Below are 18,479 nucleotides of genomic sequence, written 5' to 3' on the forward strand. Positions count from 1 at the left end.
TTATAATACTCCTGTGAAGTGCTTTGGGACATTTTATTCCATTAAAAGGTGCTATATAAATATAGGTTGTTGTTTACTGTAACACTAAGCACCAATCGGTACTGTTAGTTGCCAGGTAACATGTGTCAGGTTCAACTGACCTACATCCTGCCACACCATCCATTGCCAGTTCATTTCTGTGTCTTTCTTTTTTAAATTGATCTATTTTTCCTTTTAACCCCAAACTTTTTCGGTAAAGTCAAGCTGGAAGCTGTTATAATGTAAGTACCTGTCAAACCGCTGGAGAGGAGGGCGAGGGCAGCAAGCAGACACAGGGCTTTCTCAGCCACTCCAGCCATCTTCCTACTGGGAACCTCTCGGTCTTGGCACTGGCTGGTTAGGTTTGCAAAGGCTATTTATGTTCGGGGCACAGAAGGCGGGATGTGTACACTTGCTGACTTCATCCTTCATAAGGCACCAAACGGTGTCGAAACAGCACATTCCAGACAAGCACTTCAAAGCGACTCTCTGCAAATAGGTGTAAGTATGGGTCTGCTTAGCCCTGTGGCTGGTAGAACTGGGTATCATGCTTATGAATGGTATTGGCTGCGATTGTTGTTTCAACGCGCTTTAATTAAGTCACAAATCTGCAGTGGCCACTTTGAAACTGGGAAACTTGAAAGAATTCCTCTGGCGGCTTGGCAGAGATTAGACTAGGGGGTGAGAGGGAGGACGTGACAAACACAGCAGGGGGACAGGGACACTGAGAAAAATCAAACACTCACTCTTATCAGAGAGTCTGCGGCAATCCAGATCCAGTATGCATGGCTCTATCTGGAGATTCCTCTCCAAATCAGCAGGCATTGTGATGGTGCTTCTGATTAACCCGAATTGCCCTCCCAAAAGGATTTAAATAACCTAAGCCACAGTGAGATTGTGCCTGACCCACAGAAGGCCCTTACAATGTTAAGGAGCCTCCAAAATAAGCCACAGATCACAGGATAATTTAACTCATCTCGCGTATACCCCTCAAACAGCCCAAGACATTGAGATACAATGGGCAGCACGGTAGCATTGTGGATAGCACAATTGCTTCACAGATCCAGGGTCCCAGGTTCGATTCCGGCTTGGGTCACTGTCTGTGCGGAGTCTGCACATCCTCCCCGTGTGTGCGTGGGTTTCCTCCGGGTGCTCCGGTTTCCTCCCACAGTCCAAAGATGTGCAGGTTAGGTGGATTGACGATGATAAATTGCCCTTAGTGTCCAAAATTGCCCTTAGTGTTGGGTGCGGTTACTGGGTTATGGGGATAGGGTGGAGGTGTTGACCTTGGGTAGGGTGCTCTTTCCAAGAGCCGGTGCAGACTCGATGGGCCGAATGGCCTCCTTCTGCACTGTAAATTCTATGATAATCTATGATACATGCGCAGTGTGAACCTGCATTCCCGCTCTGAGGAAAATAGCTAATCGGCCCACCTTAATTCACCCATCCAATTTTTATTCTGCATCATCTAATTATCTCTTCAGAACACTTTGGGGTTTTTTTGTCCAGTTAGAAACTTATTTGTGTGAAGGAGAATTTTCTGATGTAAATCCTAAAATGACCTTTTAAAATCCTAAAATAACCTGTGTCCCCTTGTTCTACTCCAAAGGTAATCTCGTGCGACATTCTGGGTTTATTTATTCCGTTCCTCTGACAATATGATCCACCTCTATAAAAACTGCTTGAGATGCTTCCCTCTGACACTGAAAAATCCAAATCTCTCCTCAGACTCCTGTCATGAGGGATCAAGTCTTAGGCCTAGAAATTCAGCTGAACAGCACATGCTTTTCAAACACCAGCTCGTAAGCCTCCTGTATGGCGGGTAAGAAGTATACACTCACAATGAGACAGAGGTGCACCATTTGCCTTTTTGGTAATGGGCAGAAAATGGGTGTCTATTGCCCATGCCAAAAGCAGGCATTGGTTCCTTTGCATTAATGGTCGTTTATGAGGCCCCCAGTGTATAATTTGGGGGCCGATCAACTCAGTTAGCTAGACAGCTGGTTTGTGGTGCAGAATGAGGCCAGCAGCGCAGGTTCAATTCCCGTGCCGGCCCAGGTTATTCATGAAGATCCCACCTTCTCAACCTTGCCCCTCGCCTGAGGTGTGGTGATCCTCAGGTTAAATCACCATTAGTCAGCTCTTCCCCTTGTTGTTGCTATTTAGTTTAATTGCTCTGTTCTATCACCTTTGCTCTTGAGTCGCCAGGTATCTTTCTGATACCGCCACGTGGTTCAAGTCCGAGTAATCATCAATAATCCAATACACCGCTTAGTAAGAGTTAAATCAAAGCACATTTATTATACACAGTAATCACTACTCATGCATAAATTCTACGTCTAAGCTACTTCCTACAACTAACAGACCAATAATTAACTTGGAACTGGCCCACCAGGTCAGGGAAACAAATGGCCTTTCGTTCGGGTTCTGAGCCTGCGGGATTCGAAGTTGGTACAGATTGGTAGCTAGGAGCGCCTATCTCGAAGCGAGCGTTGAAATAAGACTTACGGGATGTTTCGCGATGGCTGGATCGGTCACTGTCAAGGGTTGGTCTGCGTTGCTGAGTGACCCGGTCAGAAGAAGAAGCAGAAGGGTGCAGGAGGATGCAGAGGGGTAGCAGCAGAAGGGTGCAGGAGGCAGAAGGGGTTGCAGAAGGGTTGCAGAAGGGTGTCGGAGGGTGCGGAAGGGCCGATTTGAACTTGGACTCTATTCTTATAGTCCCCAGGGGCTTCCTGCCTTTCGGGGCAGACCCTGTACCTGGTTCCAAGTGATTGGACTTCGTCCCAATCACTTGGTTCGACATTCTCCAATGCTGGAGCAATTCCTTGATCGATGGGGCGGTTTTGGGGTGGTCGTTCACCTCTCTTTTTGTAGGCTCCTGTTGGCGCCGGAAAGTCTGGGTTAGCTTTGTGTGTCTAATTTGTTGCACATTGTTCCCGGGGATTGCTAATTAGTATTCAGGTGGCTGGTGTTTTGTTATGCTGATGGCTGCAGGTATTGATCTTGTCTGGCCTCCCCAGAGGCGAATACACAGTTTTACCTGCAGCTGCTTGTTTTAGTCCTGTTGGCTGATTTTCCCATCAGCCTTTTTAAATCGGGGTTAGCCATTCTAAATCGGGAGTTAGCCAGTTTAACTGGCTACACCCTCAAAGAGCAAAACAGGCTATGGTCACCTGGGACTATGGCGACTTTGCCTTACAACAAAGAACAAAGAAAAGTACAACACAGGAACAGGCCCTTCGGCCCTCCATGCCTGCGGCGACCATGCTGCCCGTCTAAACTAAAATCTTCTACACTTCTGGGGTCCGTATCCCTCTATTCCCATCCTGTTCATGTATTTGTCAAGATGCCCCTTAAGTATCACTATCGTCCCTGCTTCCACCACCTCCTCCAGTTCCAAGCGAGTTCCAAGCACCCACTACCCTCTGTGTAAAACACTTGCCTCGTACATCTCCTCTAAACCTTGCCTCTCGCACCTCAAACCTATGCCCCCTAGTAATTGACCCCTCCACCCTGGGAAAATGTCTCTGACTATCCACTCTGTCTATGCCCCTCATAATTTTGTAGACCCCTATCAGGTCGCCCTCAACCTTCTTCGTTCCAATGAGAACAAACCAAGTTTATTCAGCCTCTCCCCTCACCTTTACCTTAGCGAAAAATTCTAACTATTCCTTCACCCCCGTCCGTCCCTTATTTGAACTATGGCCCCGTCCATTCTTGAAGCGCAAGAGTAGACCTTGGTTACGTTGACAATAGATGAACGATGCTGACTACTTGGAAATATACCCAATCTCTAGCCATTTTGTGCTCTAGCTTAGGTTCCAGTCAGGCTTTTATTTGGAGCTGGAAGTGTTTGTTGCCAGTCATAGTGCAGCAATATTTAAATATGTGCCATTTAGACATTCATTTAATTTTATAAAATTTGTGCAAAAGTGACACTGACTTATAAGCACAACCATATGAAGCAGATGTCCCTGTTCTTTGTGTGCAGAAGTGTGTTAAAAGAGGTGCATAGAAAATACTTGCATTTCTATAGCAGCTCTCACAACTGCAGGATATCCCAAAATACTTTACACCCAATGATATATCATGTAAAAACATTCTAATTTAAGAAACAGGGGAACCACTTTGTACACAAGGTCCCATAATCAGCAATGTGGTAATAATCTGTTTCACTGATGCTGCTTGAAGGATAACAGAGAGAACTTACCTGCACTTCATCAAAGCTGTGGCTGTGAGATCTTTCCTGGTTTGACATCTCATGCAACAGTCAGCACCTCTGATAGTGCAGCACTCTTTCAGTGCAACCCTGTAGTACCAATCTAGGGGTGGCCTTTCCTGTTGTGTTGGGCACTCTGGATCTATGGAACACATACAGGTCACCAACACTTGAAATAGTGCAACACTATTTTATTGAATCATTAACTGTTTAACATACTCTCACTGTGGGTTAACACGATACTAGCTTTAACTAAAGACCTTTGCCTTGTCCTAACCAGTCGATGCACTCAGCACATGGAGAATGTCTGTGCTGCAGGCTGTGAGCTCTGTCCTACTAGCTAACTGCAGCTCGAATGAGCGGGAACTCTGATGCCCCCTGTCTTTATAGTGCGTGTGCTCTAACTAGTGATTGGCTGCGGTGTTGTGTGTGTTGATTGGTCCCACTTTGTGTCCTTCAGTGTGTGTCTGCACCATGATATACTGGTGTATATTATGACATCCCCCTTTTATAAAAGAATGTACATGTGTGGCAATAAATAGTGTATGGTGAGAATGTCCCTGACTACGTGCGTGCGAAAGACGTATTTACAGGACTATGTACATGAGAACTAAGCTATTTACATGGGAAGGTGCCTGGTGCAGAAAAACAGTTTGCAACAAGAATAACGAGATGAACACTATATACAAACCATGTAAACGATCAAACGGAAGAACAGAACAATTCAGAAAGTCTATAAGTCCACAAAGTTCACAAATTAAGTCTCTGAGGTGGGCGAAGAATTCTGGTTCACCGCCTCAAGGGTGGGTCGGGAGCCGCCGGCAGAGGAGCGGGCTGGACTGCGTCAGAGTGAGGAGGATGCAGAGTGACAGGGATCTCTGCATAGTCCGATGCAGTGTCAGCAGGAGGGCGAGGCGACAGTGGAGGATCATGTAGCGAGCGTGGAACGAGACGAAGGGCGCATCGATTGCGGTGCAGAATAGAGCCACTCGGTAGCCGAACCAGGAACGAGCGGGAGGCCACCAGCTGAAGGACAACAGCAGTTGCAGACCAGCCACTATCCGGAAGATGGATGCGGACATTGTCATCTGGAGCCAGAGCAGGGAGATCAGCTGCATGGGAGTCATGAGTCGCCTTGTGCTGTGCACGAGACAGCTGCTTCCGGCAAAGGACCGGAACGTGGTCGAGGTCTGGGACATGAATGGACGGCACCGTCGTCCTCAGGGTACGACCCATGAGCAACTGGGCTGGCGACAGGCCAGTGGACAGTGGGGCGGAACGATAGGCCAGCAAGGCAAGGTAGAGATCGGACCCAGCATCGGCAGCCTTGCAGAGGAGCCGTTTGACTGTGTGGACTCCCTTCTCCGCTTTGCCGTTGGATTGGGGGTACAGGGGACTGGATGTCACATGGGCAAAATTGTACCGCCTGGCAAAGTTGTACAATTGCTGGCTTGCGAAGCAGGGGCCATTGTCCGACATAACCGTGAGCGGGATGCCGTGTCGAGCAAAGGTTTCTTTACATACATGGATGACTGCAGACGATGTGATATCATGCAACCGTATCACCTCTGGGTAATTAGAAAAGTAGTCCACGATCAGGACATAGTCTCTACCCAGCGCGTGGAACAGGTCAATGCCCACCTTGGTCCATGGTGACGTGACCAACTCATGGGGCTGCAGGGTCTCACGTGGTTGGGCCGGCTGGAAGCGCTGACAAGTGGGGCAGTTGAGCACTGTGTTGGCTATGTCTTCATTAATGCCGGGCCAGTACACTGCCTCTCGGGCCTGTCAGTGGCACTTTTCCACGCCAAGATGACCCTCGTGTAGCTGTTCCAGGACAAGCTGGCGCACGATGCGGGATGACAATGCGGTCCAGTTTCAGAAGAACCCCGTCTACTATCGCCAGATCATCTCTGACATTATAGAACTGAGGGCATTGGCCCTTGAGCCACCCGTCTGTTAGGTGGCGCATGACACGCTGCAGCAAGGGGTCAGCCACCGTCTTGCGGCGAACTTCGACGAGGCGTTCATCTGTGGCAGGTAGATTGGAGACCACGAAGGCCACATAGGCGTCAACCTGGCAGACGAATCCCGCTGGGTCACATGGAGTGTTGACTGCCCTGGAGACAGCGTCAGCAATTATGAGGTCTTTGCCTGGGGTGTATACCAGCTGGAAGTCATATCGCCGGAGCTTGAGAAGAATACGCTGGAGGCGAGGCGTCACGTCGTTCAAGTCTTTCTGTATTATATTGACCAGCGGGCGATGGTCGGTCTCGACGGTGAATTGAGGAAGTCCGTACACATAATCGTGAAACTTAACCACACCGGTCAGAAGGCCCAGGCACTCCTTTTCTATCTGTGCGCAGCGCTGCTCCGTGGGGGTCATGGCGTGTGACGCATATGCAACGGGGGCCCATGATGAGGCCTCATCGCGTTGAAGGAGCACTGCCCCAATGCGGGATTGGCTGGCATCGGTCGAAATTTTGGTCTCTTTTGCTGGATCAAAGAAAGCTAAGACCGGGGCGGTGGTGAGTTTGGTTTTGAGTTCTCTCCATTTGCGCTCGTGGGCAGGGAGCCATTGGAAGTCTGTCGTCTTCCTGACCAGGTTCCTGAGAGCCGTGGTATGAGAGGCGAGGTTAGGGATGAACTTCCCTAAAAAGTTGACCATGCCCAGAAATCGGAGAACCGCCTTCTTGTCCACTGGCGTTTTCATGGCTGTGATGGCAGCTACCTTGTCCGCATCCGGCCACACACCCAACTGGGAGATGTGGTCCCCGAGGAACTTGAGTTCCGTCTGACCAAAAGAGCATTTGGCCCTGTTGAGGCGGAGGCCATGCTCATGTATACATTTGAATACGCGCTGGAGGCGACTGACATGCTCCTGCGGGGTGGTGGACCAAATGATTATGTCATCGACATAGACGCGAACACCTTCAATGACTTCCATCATTTGTTCAATAATCCTATGGAACTCCTCTGAAGCAGATATGATCCCAAACGGCATCCTGTTGTAACAATATTTGCCAAAGGGGGTGTTAAATGTACACAGTTTCCTGCTGGATTTGTCGAGCTGGATTTGCCAGAATCCTTTTGAGGCGTTGAGTTTGGTGAAGAGCTTGCACGAGACATCTCGCATGTGATCTCTTCGCGCTTGGGAATTGGATAGAGCTCCCTCATGATATTGCGATTTAGATCTTTGGGATCAATGCAAATTCTCAATTCGCCGGAAGGCTTTTTTACACATACCATGGAACTGACCCAGTCGGTTGGTTCCGTGACTCTGGAAATCACTCCTTGGTCCTGGAGGTCCTGCAGCTGCTGCTTGAGGCGGTCCTTAAGGGGTGCTGGGACCCTGCGAGGTGCGCGCACCACAGGCGTGGCATTCTGTTTCAATAAGATCTTGTAGGTATATGGGAGCGTGCCCATGCCTTCGAAGACGTTGAGGTACTGGTTGATAATGGCATCGAGTTGTGCCCTGAAGTTGGTGTCCTGATAGGCAGACGTGTCATCAGGAGAGAGAGAGTGAACTCTCTGAACTAGGTTCAACAGCTTGCATGCCTGCGCGCCAAGCAGGGAGGCTTTCGAGGAGCCCACGATTTCAAAAGGAAGGATGGCTTTGCGTGACCTGTGCGTCACTTTAAGTTGGCACGTGCCGCTGTCATCAATGGCATTGCCATTGTAGTCCAATAGCTGGCAGGCTGATGGAAAAATGGCTGGTTTGACACAAAGGCATTGGAAGTCAGACCGCGCAATGAGATTGGCGGAGGCACTAGTGTCCAGGCGGAATCGTATTTGGGACCCGTTGACCGTCAGGGTGGCACACCACTCATCGTCTTGATCGATGCTCTATACCGACAGCGGCTGGTGTCTTTGCTTCGGGGTCACCCTGTTTTTTGTCACAATACCGACTCGAAAAGGCGCCTTCGGGTCCTCGGTGTCACTGCTGTGTGGGAGGTCTGCATCGGACTCGGTGACCATGGGTTGAATTGCCCGGACATTCCTGCGAGGCTGGCTGGAGCGATATGAATTGGCAGGCTGAGCTGCTCGACAGCAGGCAGCATAGTGGCCAAGTTTGCCACATCGTAGGCATTGTCGAGATTTGGCAGGGCATTGCCGTCTTAAATGGGTGGAGCCACAGTTGCCACACGTCGTAGCGTCAGCACGTTCGCTGCGCCACCGCGCATGCGCGGTGCGGTTATGCGTGGTGCGCGCCTGCGCATTACATTCTTCGACATCGCCATCCCCTCGTTTGGTGCGCACAAGCGCAGGAGTCCACGAAAAGTGGGCGAAATGGCCGCCCTCATCCAGGCTGAGGCCCTGGACTTGCTCAATTGCTTGGACCCGTTCTGCCTCGTGGGGACCTTGCCGCGCCGTTTCAGCCGCTTGGATGTGGGAATACCGACTCGTGGCGTTTTCGTGTAGGACACAGGTCTCAATGGCGGTCGCTAGGGTGACCTGCTTTACTTTGAGGAGCTGCTGTCGTAGGGGGTCCGACTGAACACCGAAAACGATCTGGTCGCGTTTCATGGAGTCGGAGGTGGGCCCGTAGCTGCGAGACTGTGCAAGGATGCGGAGGTGAGTGAGAAAGGATTGGAAAGGTTCATCCTTACCCTGCAAACACTGTTGGAACACGTAGCGTCAAAACTTTCATTCACCTCTACGCTGCAGTGAGTGTCAAGCTTGAGGAGGACCGTCTTGAACTTTGTTTTATCTTCATCATCCGCAAAGGTGAGAGAATTGAAAATGTGGATGGCATGGTCCCCGGCCGTGGACAGGAAGAGAGCGATCTTCCTGGTGTCCGAGGCATCCTCCCGGTCTGTGGCTTCCAGGTAGAGCTGGAAGCACTGTTTGAATATCTTCCAGTTGGCCCCTAGGTTGCCGGCGATGCGGAGCGGCGGCGGAGGGCTGATGTCCATGTTGCAGGATGACGGAATGCTGGCGGAAGGCAGATCACTTGCAGGTAGGTCTAAGAAGTGCTAAAATCCCACAACTTCTGGTATCATGTTGGGCACTCTGGATCCTTGGAACACATACAGATCACCAACACTTGAAATAGTGCAACACTATTTTATTGAGTCATTAACTGTTTAACATACTCTCACTGTGGGTTAATACGATACTAGCTTTAACTAAAGACCTTTGCCTTGTCCTAACCAGTTGATGCACTCAGCACACGGTGAATGTCTGTGCTGCAGGCTGTGAGCTCTGTGCTCCTAGCTAGCTGCAACTCGAATGAGCGGGAACTCTGATGCCCCCTGTCTTTATAGTGCGTGTGCTCTCACTGGTGATTGGCTGCGGTGTTGTGTGTGTTGATTGGTTCCACTGTGTGTCCATCAGTGTGTGTCTGCACCATGATATACTGGTGTATATTATGACACTTCCCACCGCTGGGATCCTCTGGTTCTGCCAAGGCCGCCCTCCCGGCGGTGGGTTCCCTGATGGCGGGACTGGCGAGTGATGCAAAATGGCGTAGACATTGGTGGCACTGGAAGATCCCATCAGTGGCCAATGGCGAGCTGCCTCCGCCACTGGAAAACATGGGGGGGTGTTGGGATTGCGTGACCAAGTTGCTGGTTTTTGCAAAAGGAGACAGCGTTGAAATTGTACCTTCCTGCCTCATTTCAGTGTTCATGTTGGTCTTGTGTCCACCCTGTGTACAGGTCCATGTGCGTTTTTGGCAAAGAACATCTTAGCTCAGCATTGCGACATACAGAGTATTTGATGTAGTAGGTTTCAGCCGTCATTTCCTCTTCAGTGGTTAGCACTGCTGCCTCACGGCACCGAGGACCCGGGTTTGGTCCCGGCCCCAGGTCACTGTCTGTGTGGAGTTTGCACATTTTCCCCGTGTCTGCGTAGGTTTTGCCCCCACAACCCAAAGATGTGCAGGGTAGGTGGATTGGCCATGCTAAATTTTCCTTTAATAAAACAAATTTAAAAAATAAAATTGAAGGAATCATTTCCTCTTCACTGCACCTAGTTGTCCCCAGGCATAAGAAAGACAGAAATCCCCTCTCACTTCTCCTGCCCACAGAAATCTCTGCTGGACCCATGTTGGCACTTGGACGGTTCTCCCATTGCCTCACAGAAGTGTTTCTTAACACTGCAACTGCCGCTCAGCTTTACAATGTCATCACACATTAATGAACATTTCCTCAGAGCTGCTCCTGCTCCACAACCGCAAGGTTGCTGGATTCAGATGGTAAATGGACCTTTTGAAAAAAAAATGAGAGTACCCAATTATTTATTTTCCAATTAAGGGGCAATTTTAGTGTGGCCAATCCACCTAATCTGTACATCTTTGGGTTGTGGGGGTTGATATGCCACCAATGAACACACGACGAGTGGTGGACATAACTGAGGCTTTAATGTACTAAACAGAAAGCCTCCTGGCCTCTGATTCCGAACTGGATCAGAGGCGGAGACCAGTCACCTTTATACATGAGCCCGAGGGGAGGAGCCACAGGCGGAGCCAGCAGGGACAAGCCCAGGCATGTAACAATACAACAGTACAATACAGTGGTTTACCACATTCGCCCCCTGTTAAAAAAAGGAGTCCAGCGGGGGTGAAGGGTGCTTAAAGATCAAGTCTGTCGGGAGCCTTGACCTTCCGCCGTGATCGCCTCAATCCCGGCTGTGGTGTGGGCACCGGTGTCGAGACCTGCACGTCCGGGAGCGTGTTGTCCTCTTCTTCACCCAGTTGTTGGTGGAGGGGGGGGGGGGGTGCGGTGTATGGGCGGAGGTGGTGGTGTGGTGGTGATGGTCGCCGGTGGACCTGTGGGTGCCAGTTCTTGAGGTAGGTGGGTAGAGGTGGGGGAAGACGGTGTAGGGTCGGTAGTGGTGGTGATTGTCGCTGGGGAACCTACAGGTGCCAAATCCCGGAGGGAGACTGTGTCCTGCCGCCCATCATGATGTGCCACGTAGGCATATTGTGGGTTGGCATGGAGGAGCAGGCCCGTCTCGACGAGGGGATCTGATTTATGACTCCTCACATGCTTCCGGAGGAGGACGGGCCCTGGGACTGTCAGCCAGGACGGGAGCAAGACCCCGGAAGTGGACTTCCTGCGGAAGGCAAACATACGCTCGTGAGGAGTCTCGTTGGTGGCCGTACACAGGAGCGACCGGATGGAGTGGAGCGCATCGGAGAGGACCTCCTGCCAGCGGGAGACTTCTAGACCGTAGGGCCAGGAGGACGGCCTTCCAGACCATTCCGTTCTCCCTCTCCACCTGTCTGTTGCCCTGGGGGTTGTAGCTGGTTGTCCTGCTGGAGGCGATGCCCTTGCTGAGCAAGAACTGACGCAACTCGTCGCTCATGAAGGAGGAACCCCGATCGCTATGGATGTAGGTGGGGAACCCGAACAAGGTGAAAAGACTGTGCAGGGCCTTGATGACGGTGGCAGAGGTCATGTCCGGGCATGGGATGGAGAAAGGGAAACGTGAGTACTCATCAATGATGTTGAGGAAGTACACGTTATGGTCAGTGGAGGGGAGGGGCCCTTTGAAATCGATGCAGAGGCGTTCAAAGGGGCGAGAGGCCTTTATCAGGTGCGCTCTGTCTGGCCGATAGAAGTGCGGTTTGCACTCTGCGCAGATCTGGCAGTCCCTGGTCATGGTCCTGACCTCCTCGATGGAGTAAGGCAGGTTGTGAGCCTTGATAAAGTGAAAAAAACGGGTGACCCCCGGGTGGCAGAGGTCGTTGTGGAGGGCCCAGAGTCGGTCAACTTGTGCGCTGGCACATGTACCGCGGGATAGGGTATCTGGGGGCTCATTGCGCTTCCCAGGCCGATACAAGATATCGTAATTATAGGTGGAGAGCTTGATCCTCCACCTCAGTATCTTGTCATTCTTGATCTTGCCCCGCTGTGTGTTATTGAACATGAAGGCAACCGACCGTTGGTCAGTGAGGAGAGTGAATCGCCTGCCGGCCAGGTAATGCCTCCAATGTCACACAGCTTCCACAATGGCCTGGGCTTCCTTTTCGACGGAGGAGTGTCGAATTTCAGAGGCATGGAAGGTACGGGAGAAGAAAGCCACGGGCCAGCCCGCCTGGTTGAGGGTAGCGGCCAGAGCAAAGTCCGACGCATCGCTCTCCACCTGGAACGGAATGGACTCGTTCACAACGTGCATCACGGCTTTGGCAATATCTGCCTTGATGCGGTTGAAGGTCAGGCGGGCCTCAGCCGTCAGGGGAAAAATGGTAGATTTAATAAGCGGACGGGCCTTGTCCGCATAATTGGGGACCCACTGGGCATAGTAGGTGAAGAGCCCCAGGCATCTCTTCAGGGCCTTGGGGCAGTGGGGGAAGGGGGAGTACCAGCATCCGGTCGGGGTCGGGCCCTAGGACTCCGTTTTCCACAACGTAGCCAAGGATGGCTAGGCGGGTTGTGCGGAAATGCATTTTTCCTTATTATAAGTGAGGTTCAGGAGTTTGGCAGTGTGGAGGAAGTGCCGGAGGTTTTCGGCATGGTCCTGCTGGTCATGGCCGCAGATGGTGACATTATCTAAGTATGGGAACGTGCCCGCAGCCCGTACTGGTCAACCATTCGGTCCATTTCCCGTTGGAGGACCGAGACCCCATTGGTGACGCTGAAGGGAACCCTGAGGAAGTGGTAGAGGCGGCCATCTGCCTCGAAGGCAGCGTATTGGCGGTCCTCCGGGGAGATAGGGAGCTGGTGGTACGCAGACTTCAAGTCAACTGTGGAGAAGACCCGATACTGCGCAACCTGATTGACCATGTCAGATATGCGGGGGAGGGGGTACGCATCGAGCTGTGTATACCGGTTGATGGTCTGACTGTAGTCAATGACAATCCGGTGCTTCTCCCCAGTCTTGATGACCACCACTTGGGCTCTCCAGTGGCTGGTACTAGCCTCAATGATCTCCTCTCGTAGAATCGCTGGACATCTGACCTGATAAAGGCCCTGTCCCGGGCACTGTATCGCCTGCTCCTAGTAGCGACGGGCTTACAGTCTGGGGTGAGGTTAGCGAAGAGCGAGGGTGGGGCGACCTTAAGGGTCGCGAGGCTACAGACGGTGAGGGGGAGCAGGGGTCTGCCGAACTTTAAAGTAAGGCTTTGGAGGTGGCACTGGAAGTCGAGCCCCAGTAATAGGGCAGCGCAGAGATGGGGAAGGACGTAGATTTTGATGTTAGTGTAATCTACGCCTTGTACAGTAAGGGTCGCGGCACAGTACCCCAGGATTGCTACTGCATGTGATCAGGAAGCCAGGGAGATTTTCTGGGTCATGGGTAAAATTGGGAGGGAGCAGCGCCTTACCGTATCTGGGTGTATAAAGCTGTCTGTGCTCCCAGAGTCGGAAAGGCAGGCCGTCTCGTGCCCATTGATCCGGACGGTCATCGTCGATTTTGTGAGGTGATGAGGCCGGGACTGGTCGAGGTGATGGGTAGGCCGGGTGGAGGTAGTGGCGGCCAGCATACGATCGGGTGAACAGGGCTCCCAGGAGGCTGCGGAGTTGTCCCATGATGGTGTCAAAGATGGCGGCCCCCATGGGTCGCACGTGGCGGCCGAAATCGAAGATTTCGCCCACGGGTCGCGCATGGCGGGTGGCGCGGCATCTGGGGGCGGCCCCAACAAGCAGCATGCAGCGCTGCTGGGCCTAGAAGCTTTAGGGAGAGATCGGGCCTGGCAGGCTTTCGCAAAGTGGCCCTTCCTCCCACACCCGTTGAAAGTCGCGTTCCGTGCAGGGCAGCGTTGTCTGGTATGATTACCCTGGCCGCAAAAGTAGCACTTGGGGCCTCTGGCGTTGGCGGACTGGTGCGTGGCACAGGCTTGCGCCGCACCCGGGTCGGATGATGGCGGCGCCCGCAAGGTCTACGAGGGTGCCCCGCGGTCGGAGGTGTAGGCCTCCATGTTCTGGTAGGCCACCTGCAGCGAGTTTGAGAGCTGCACTGTCTCTGGAAGGCCGAGTGTACCCCCTTCTAGCAATCGCTGGCGGATGTAGCTCGATTTCATGCCCGCGACATAAGCGTCCCTGATCAACAGCTCTGCGTGTTGGGTAGCCGATACCGCCTGGCAGTCACAGTTCCGGCAGAGTACCCGCAAGGCACGCAGGAATTCTGCTAGTGACTCCCCAGGGTGTTGTCGGCTTGTGGCAAGAAGGTGCCTAGCGTACACCTCGTTCACAGACTTAGCATAGTGTCCGTTCAGCAGGATTATCGCCTCCGTATACAAGGGGGCGTCCTTGATGAGAAGAAAGACTTGTGGACTCACCCATGCGTGGAGGATCTGCTTCTTTTGGAGGTCGGTGAAAGGATCCGAGGTACGCTTCGAATGCAGCTTAGCCAGTGCTCGAAAGTTGCAGTGGCATCGGCTGCCTGTGGGTCCTGCTCCAGGCGATCAGGCTTAAGCGATGAATTCATATCAGATGTTTAGTGTATTAAATTGATATGCCATCAATGAACACACGACGAGTGGTGAATGTAACTGAGGCTTTAATACACTAAACAGCTAGCCTCCTGGCCTCTGAGCCCGAACTGGATCAGAGACGGAGACCAGCCACCTTTATACATGAGCCCGAGGGGAGGGGCCACAGGCGGAGCCAGCAGGGACAAGCCCAGGCATGTACAACACAACACAATGCAACACAGTGGTTTACCACAGGGATGAAACCCATGCAGACATGGGGAGAATGTGCAACTTCCACACAGAATAAATGGACCTCCTGCTGCACCTTTGGTGCAGTTAGAGTGGCAGAGCACAAACAACACCAAGAAAATTCCATCCATTGCGTTCCCCAACCTTGCTCGCGTAGGCTGGTGGTGTGCATTTAACAATCTTCTTCTTCGGCAGTCCCTCGGGATTCAGGATGACTTGCTTCCACTCCAGTCCGGTGGGTTCCGAAATGGCTGATAGGCCCTGCGGATGTCCTGCATTCTTTGCCACATGTGGCGCAAGTGGTGCTTGAAGGTTTGGGTAGATGAGGTGCTTGGAGGTTTGTGTGCCCTCACCAATGTCTGGGCCTATGTGAGTGCCTGACAAAGTCTCTCGATGTTTCTGATGTCTTCCCAATGAACCTTAACCATTTTGATTGGTCACAAGCCAGGGGCTCTCATTTGTTAGTGGGGGTGTTTGATCTCTTCAGCAATGTTTTGAGGACATCCCTGAAGCTTTTCCGCTGTCCTCCTGGAAGTCTCCCTCTTGTGACCGTGTCTCAAGTTGTTTTTGGAGTCTGATATCAGGCATACCAACGACCTGTTCTGCTCACCGGAGGTGGTTTTGAGTGATTAGTGCCTCAATGCTGGGCATGTTAGAGTGTACGTATGAAATAGAATTTCCTGATGTTAGTACCAGCTTTGCCTTTTATTAGTTTGAACCTGTGCTCTTTCTGCACTCATAATCCCGTGACATTGGAAGAATAAATAGCTTGTCTTAATTAGTTCCAGTGACTGCAGAGATGCTTTGGGGGTGTTATTGATTTTTGTCAAAAACGGGCTCCTGAAGAATCCACCACCCATTTTACATGGTGACCATTTTCCCGTCTCTTTGAGGTTGGGTATCGATAGCTGATTCGCTGGGAGTTTACTGCTGGCGGCATAGATTATTGTGCCCGGTTCACTGAACCTGCTTCCAATGAGCCATGAAGAATAGAACAAAGCAGAAATGTAAAGATGGGAGGACAGCCCAAGGAGGCCATTTCCCTTGACCCAGAACAAAGAAAAAACACTTGCCTGTGTTCCCAATATTTGAATTTGTCTCCTGTCCCCATGAAGGTTTCTCGAGCTGCAGAATGCTGCACCACTCAGGAACCACACCATACCAGACCAGCAGAGGGAGCTGCAGGGCAGCATTGGCATCACAGTCGACCAGGACAGTTTTTGCCTCAGAACAGCAGAGGGCGCTTCAACACCTTTTGTCCGACAGTCATGAGGGCACCAGCCCCACATTCTGTCACCCAATAGTTGTTGGTGAGCACTTCGTTTTGGTGCAGCATCTGACCTGTCCAAACAAAAACACCCACAGCACGAGGAAGACAAAGAGACACTCTCTGAGACCTTTAAAGGCACAGAGAGCCTCGAATGGACACCCGCAGGTATCAATGGAAGTGACAGACAGGCACCAGGCCACAACCGCAGCCATTGCACATGCCTAGCGGACATTGACACGGGGAGCAAGTGGGAAATTGGAGTTGAATTTGAAATCAGCCATGATCGAATTGAATGGCAGTGCAGACGGGAGGGGGCCAGGTGGTCTATTCTTGATTCTTCTTTCTTATTTTTTCGGATAAGGATTCACAGTGCCACACACAAAGACTGAACCTGTCTGTCTTTGCCCCAGAGATTGGCTGTCTGCCTAAGGCGGGTACAAAAGGCAAGGCCACAAATAGGAGCATGGAGGTGTTCAGCACAGGAGACCATTTGGCCTGGTAACTCTGTGCTAGCCCGAGGTCAGATCTGATCCAGTTTTCTCTCCTAGCCTCCTGAGACTGATTGTGCAGCAGCAATGATTCCACAGGTGCACACGGAACCCAGGTGTAGGGGTTTGGTGGGGGGGGGGAGGGGTTTGGTGGTCGGGATGACAGTTGGTAGCACGGGTGTGGGTGCCCACTGAAAACCGGGTTCCCGAAGACGTCGCTGGAACGTGCCCAGAATGCAACACGATTTTCAAATAACTAGTTGTTGAGCTTATTGATGAGCTCATTAATAAGCCTCAGACGAGCAATCCAAATTTTGGATCAGAAAATGAGGGGAACACAGGTTCTCTAGGACATGTCCGTGTTGCAGCTGTCGTAAGCACAGCCGGGGGACAATCAGAGCTAATGGATGCACTGGTCAACATATTTAAAAAGCAGGGAATCATTCTCAGCTGCTCAGCCAGTGACATAATGACACAGTGGTTAGCACTGCTGCCTCACAGCGCCAGGGACCAGGTTTGTTTCCAACCTCGTGTGACTGTGTGGATTTGCACATTCTCCCCGTGCCTGCCTGGGTTTCCTCCGGGTGCTCCAGTTTCCTCCCAGAATCCAAGGATGTGCGGGTCAGGTGGATTGACCATGATAAATTGCCCCACAGCATCCAGTGATGTGCAGGTTGGGTAATGGGGACAGGGCGGTGTGAGTGGGGGAGTGTGCCAGGGTGGAGTGCTCTTTTATTCGGAGGATCGGTGCAGACCCGATGGGCTGAATGGCTTCCTTCTGCACTGTGGTGATTCTATGAGATGCAGAGTTCCCAGCCAGTGGTGCCGAGAGACCTGAAAGATGAGTGATGGAGCTCCTGAGAGGGGCATGTGGCTCTTGGCATCAATTGGGCAACAGAGGTTGGGAGGCAAAATCCTGACGAACGAACAAGCCCCAGTTGGGTGAGTTGAAGGAGCAGGTTAGCCTGACATTACATGGAGGAAGATGAGGAGCACCAGCCGGTGCGTCCTCCAGTTAAGAGGAGGCCTAAGGGTCACAGTGAGGGGCGGCCATCTGGGGAACCTATTCTGGAGAGCAGGCGAATGCATCCATTTTGAAACAGATGGTCCAGGGCAAGAATAGAAAGTTTTGAAATTTGCCACCATCGATGGATGCCTATCTCTACCACTGAGATGCAAAACCAGCTCCATCCTTGCCCTTTTGGTGTCTCTGGGCAGAATTCCCTGACAAATGTTAGGAACAATATCCCTCATCTCTCAGAGTCTACCTCAGTTAACGTCTCATCTGCAAACCATGGGGCCTCCCATGCCTGCCCCTAATAACACTAGCCCTCTATGAACTGCGCACCATTTCTTCAGTGAGCAGCAAGTCAAATCATGCACTATGGTAACTATGTTCTACCTCCAGGTAACTCCCTGGACGAGGGAAGTGAATGCACAATTGCCAAGTTTGCGGATGACCCAAAGCCAGGTGGGAAGGCTACTGGTGGGGATAACTCAAATAGTCTATAGAGGGACATAGACAGGTTCAGTGAGTGGGCAAAAACTTAGCAGATGAAATATAATGTGGGAACATGTGAGTTTATGCACTTTGGTAGGAAGAATAAAGGAGCTGAATATTATTTAAATGGAGAAAGACGGCAGAAAACTGCAGCCTAGAGGGATTTGGGTGTCCTCACGCACAAATCACTAAAAGCTAACATGTAAATTCAGCAGGTAAGTGGGAAGGCAAATGGAATGTTGACCTTTGTTTCAAAGGGAATGGAGTATAAAAATAGTTAAGTCTGGCTAAAACTATACAGGGCACTTGAAGACCACACCTAAAATACTGTGAACAGTTTTGGTCCCCTTATCGAAGGAAAGACATATTGGCAT

The 18,479-nt window shown here is 51.5% G+C and overlaps 1 protein-coding gene across 4 annotated transcripts in view; it reads right to left on the reverse strand.

The window, feature by feature from the left end:
* The window catches only part of pnhd (pinhead), a 70,857-nt gene that overhangs the window by 17,057 nt on the left and 35,321 nt on the right, over positions 1–18,479 (reverse strand). For 3 of the 4 annotated variants that reach the window (XM_072482604.1, XM_072482607.1, XM_072482606.1), the window contains exon 3: positions 4,229–4,379. Coding sequence is in view for 1 of the 4 variants with exons in the window: in XM_072482603.1 (XP_072338704.1) it covers positions 269–338 (70 nt within the window). In the remaining 3 variants the exon portion in view is untranslated. Of the gene's footprint in view, positions 1–268; positions 412–4,228; positions 4,380–18,479 lie in introns of those variants that run through there. The other variant, XM_072482603.1, reaches the window with a different exon arrangement.

This window comes from Scyliorhinus torazame, chromosome 18 (genome assembly GCF_047496885.1).
Source record: "Scyliorhinus torazame isolate Kashiwa2021f chromosome 18, sScyTor2.1, whole genome shotgun sequence".
NCBI lineage: Eukaryota > Metazoa > Chordata > Chondrichthyes > Carcharhiniformes > Scyliorhinidae > Scyliorhinus > Scyliorhinus torazame.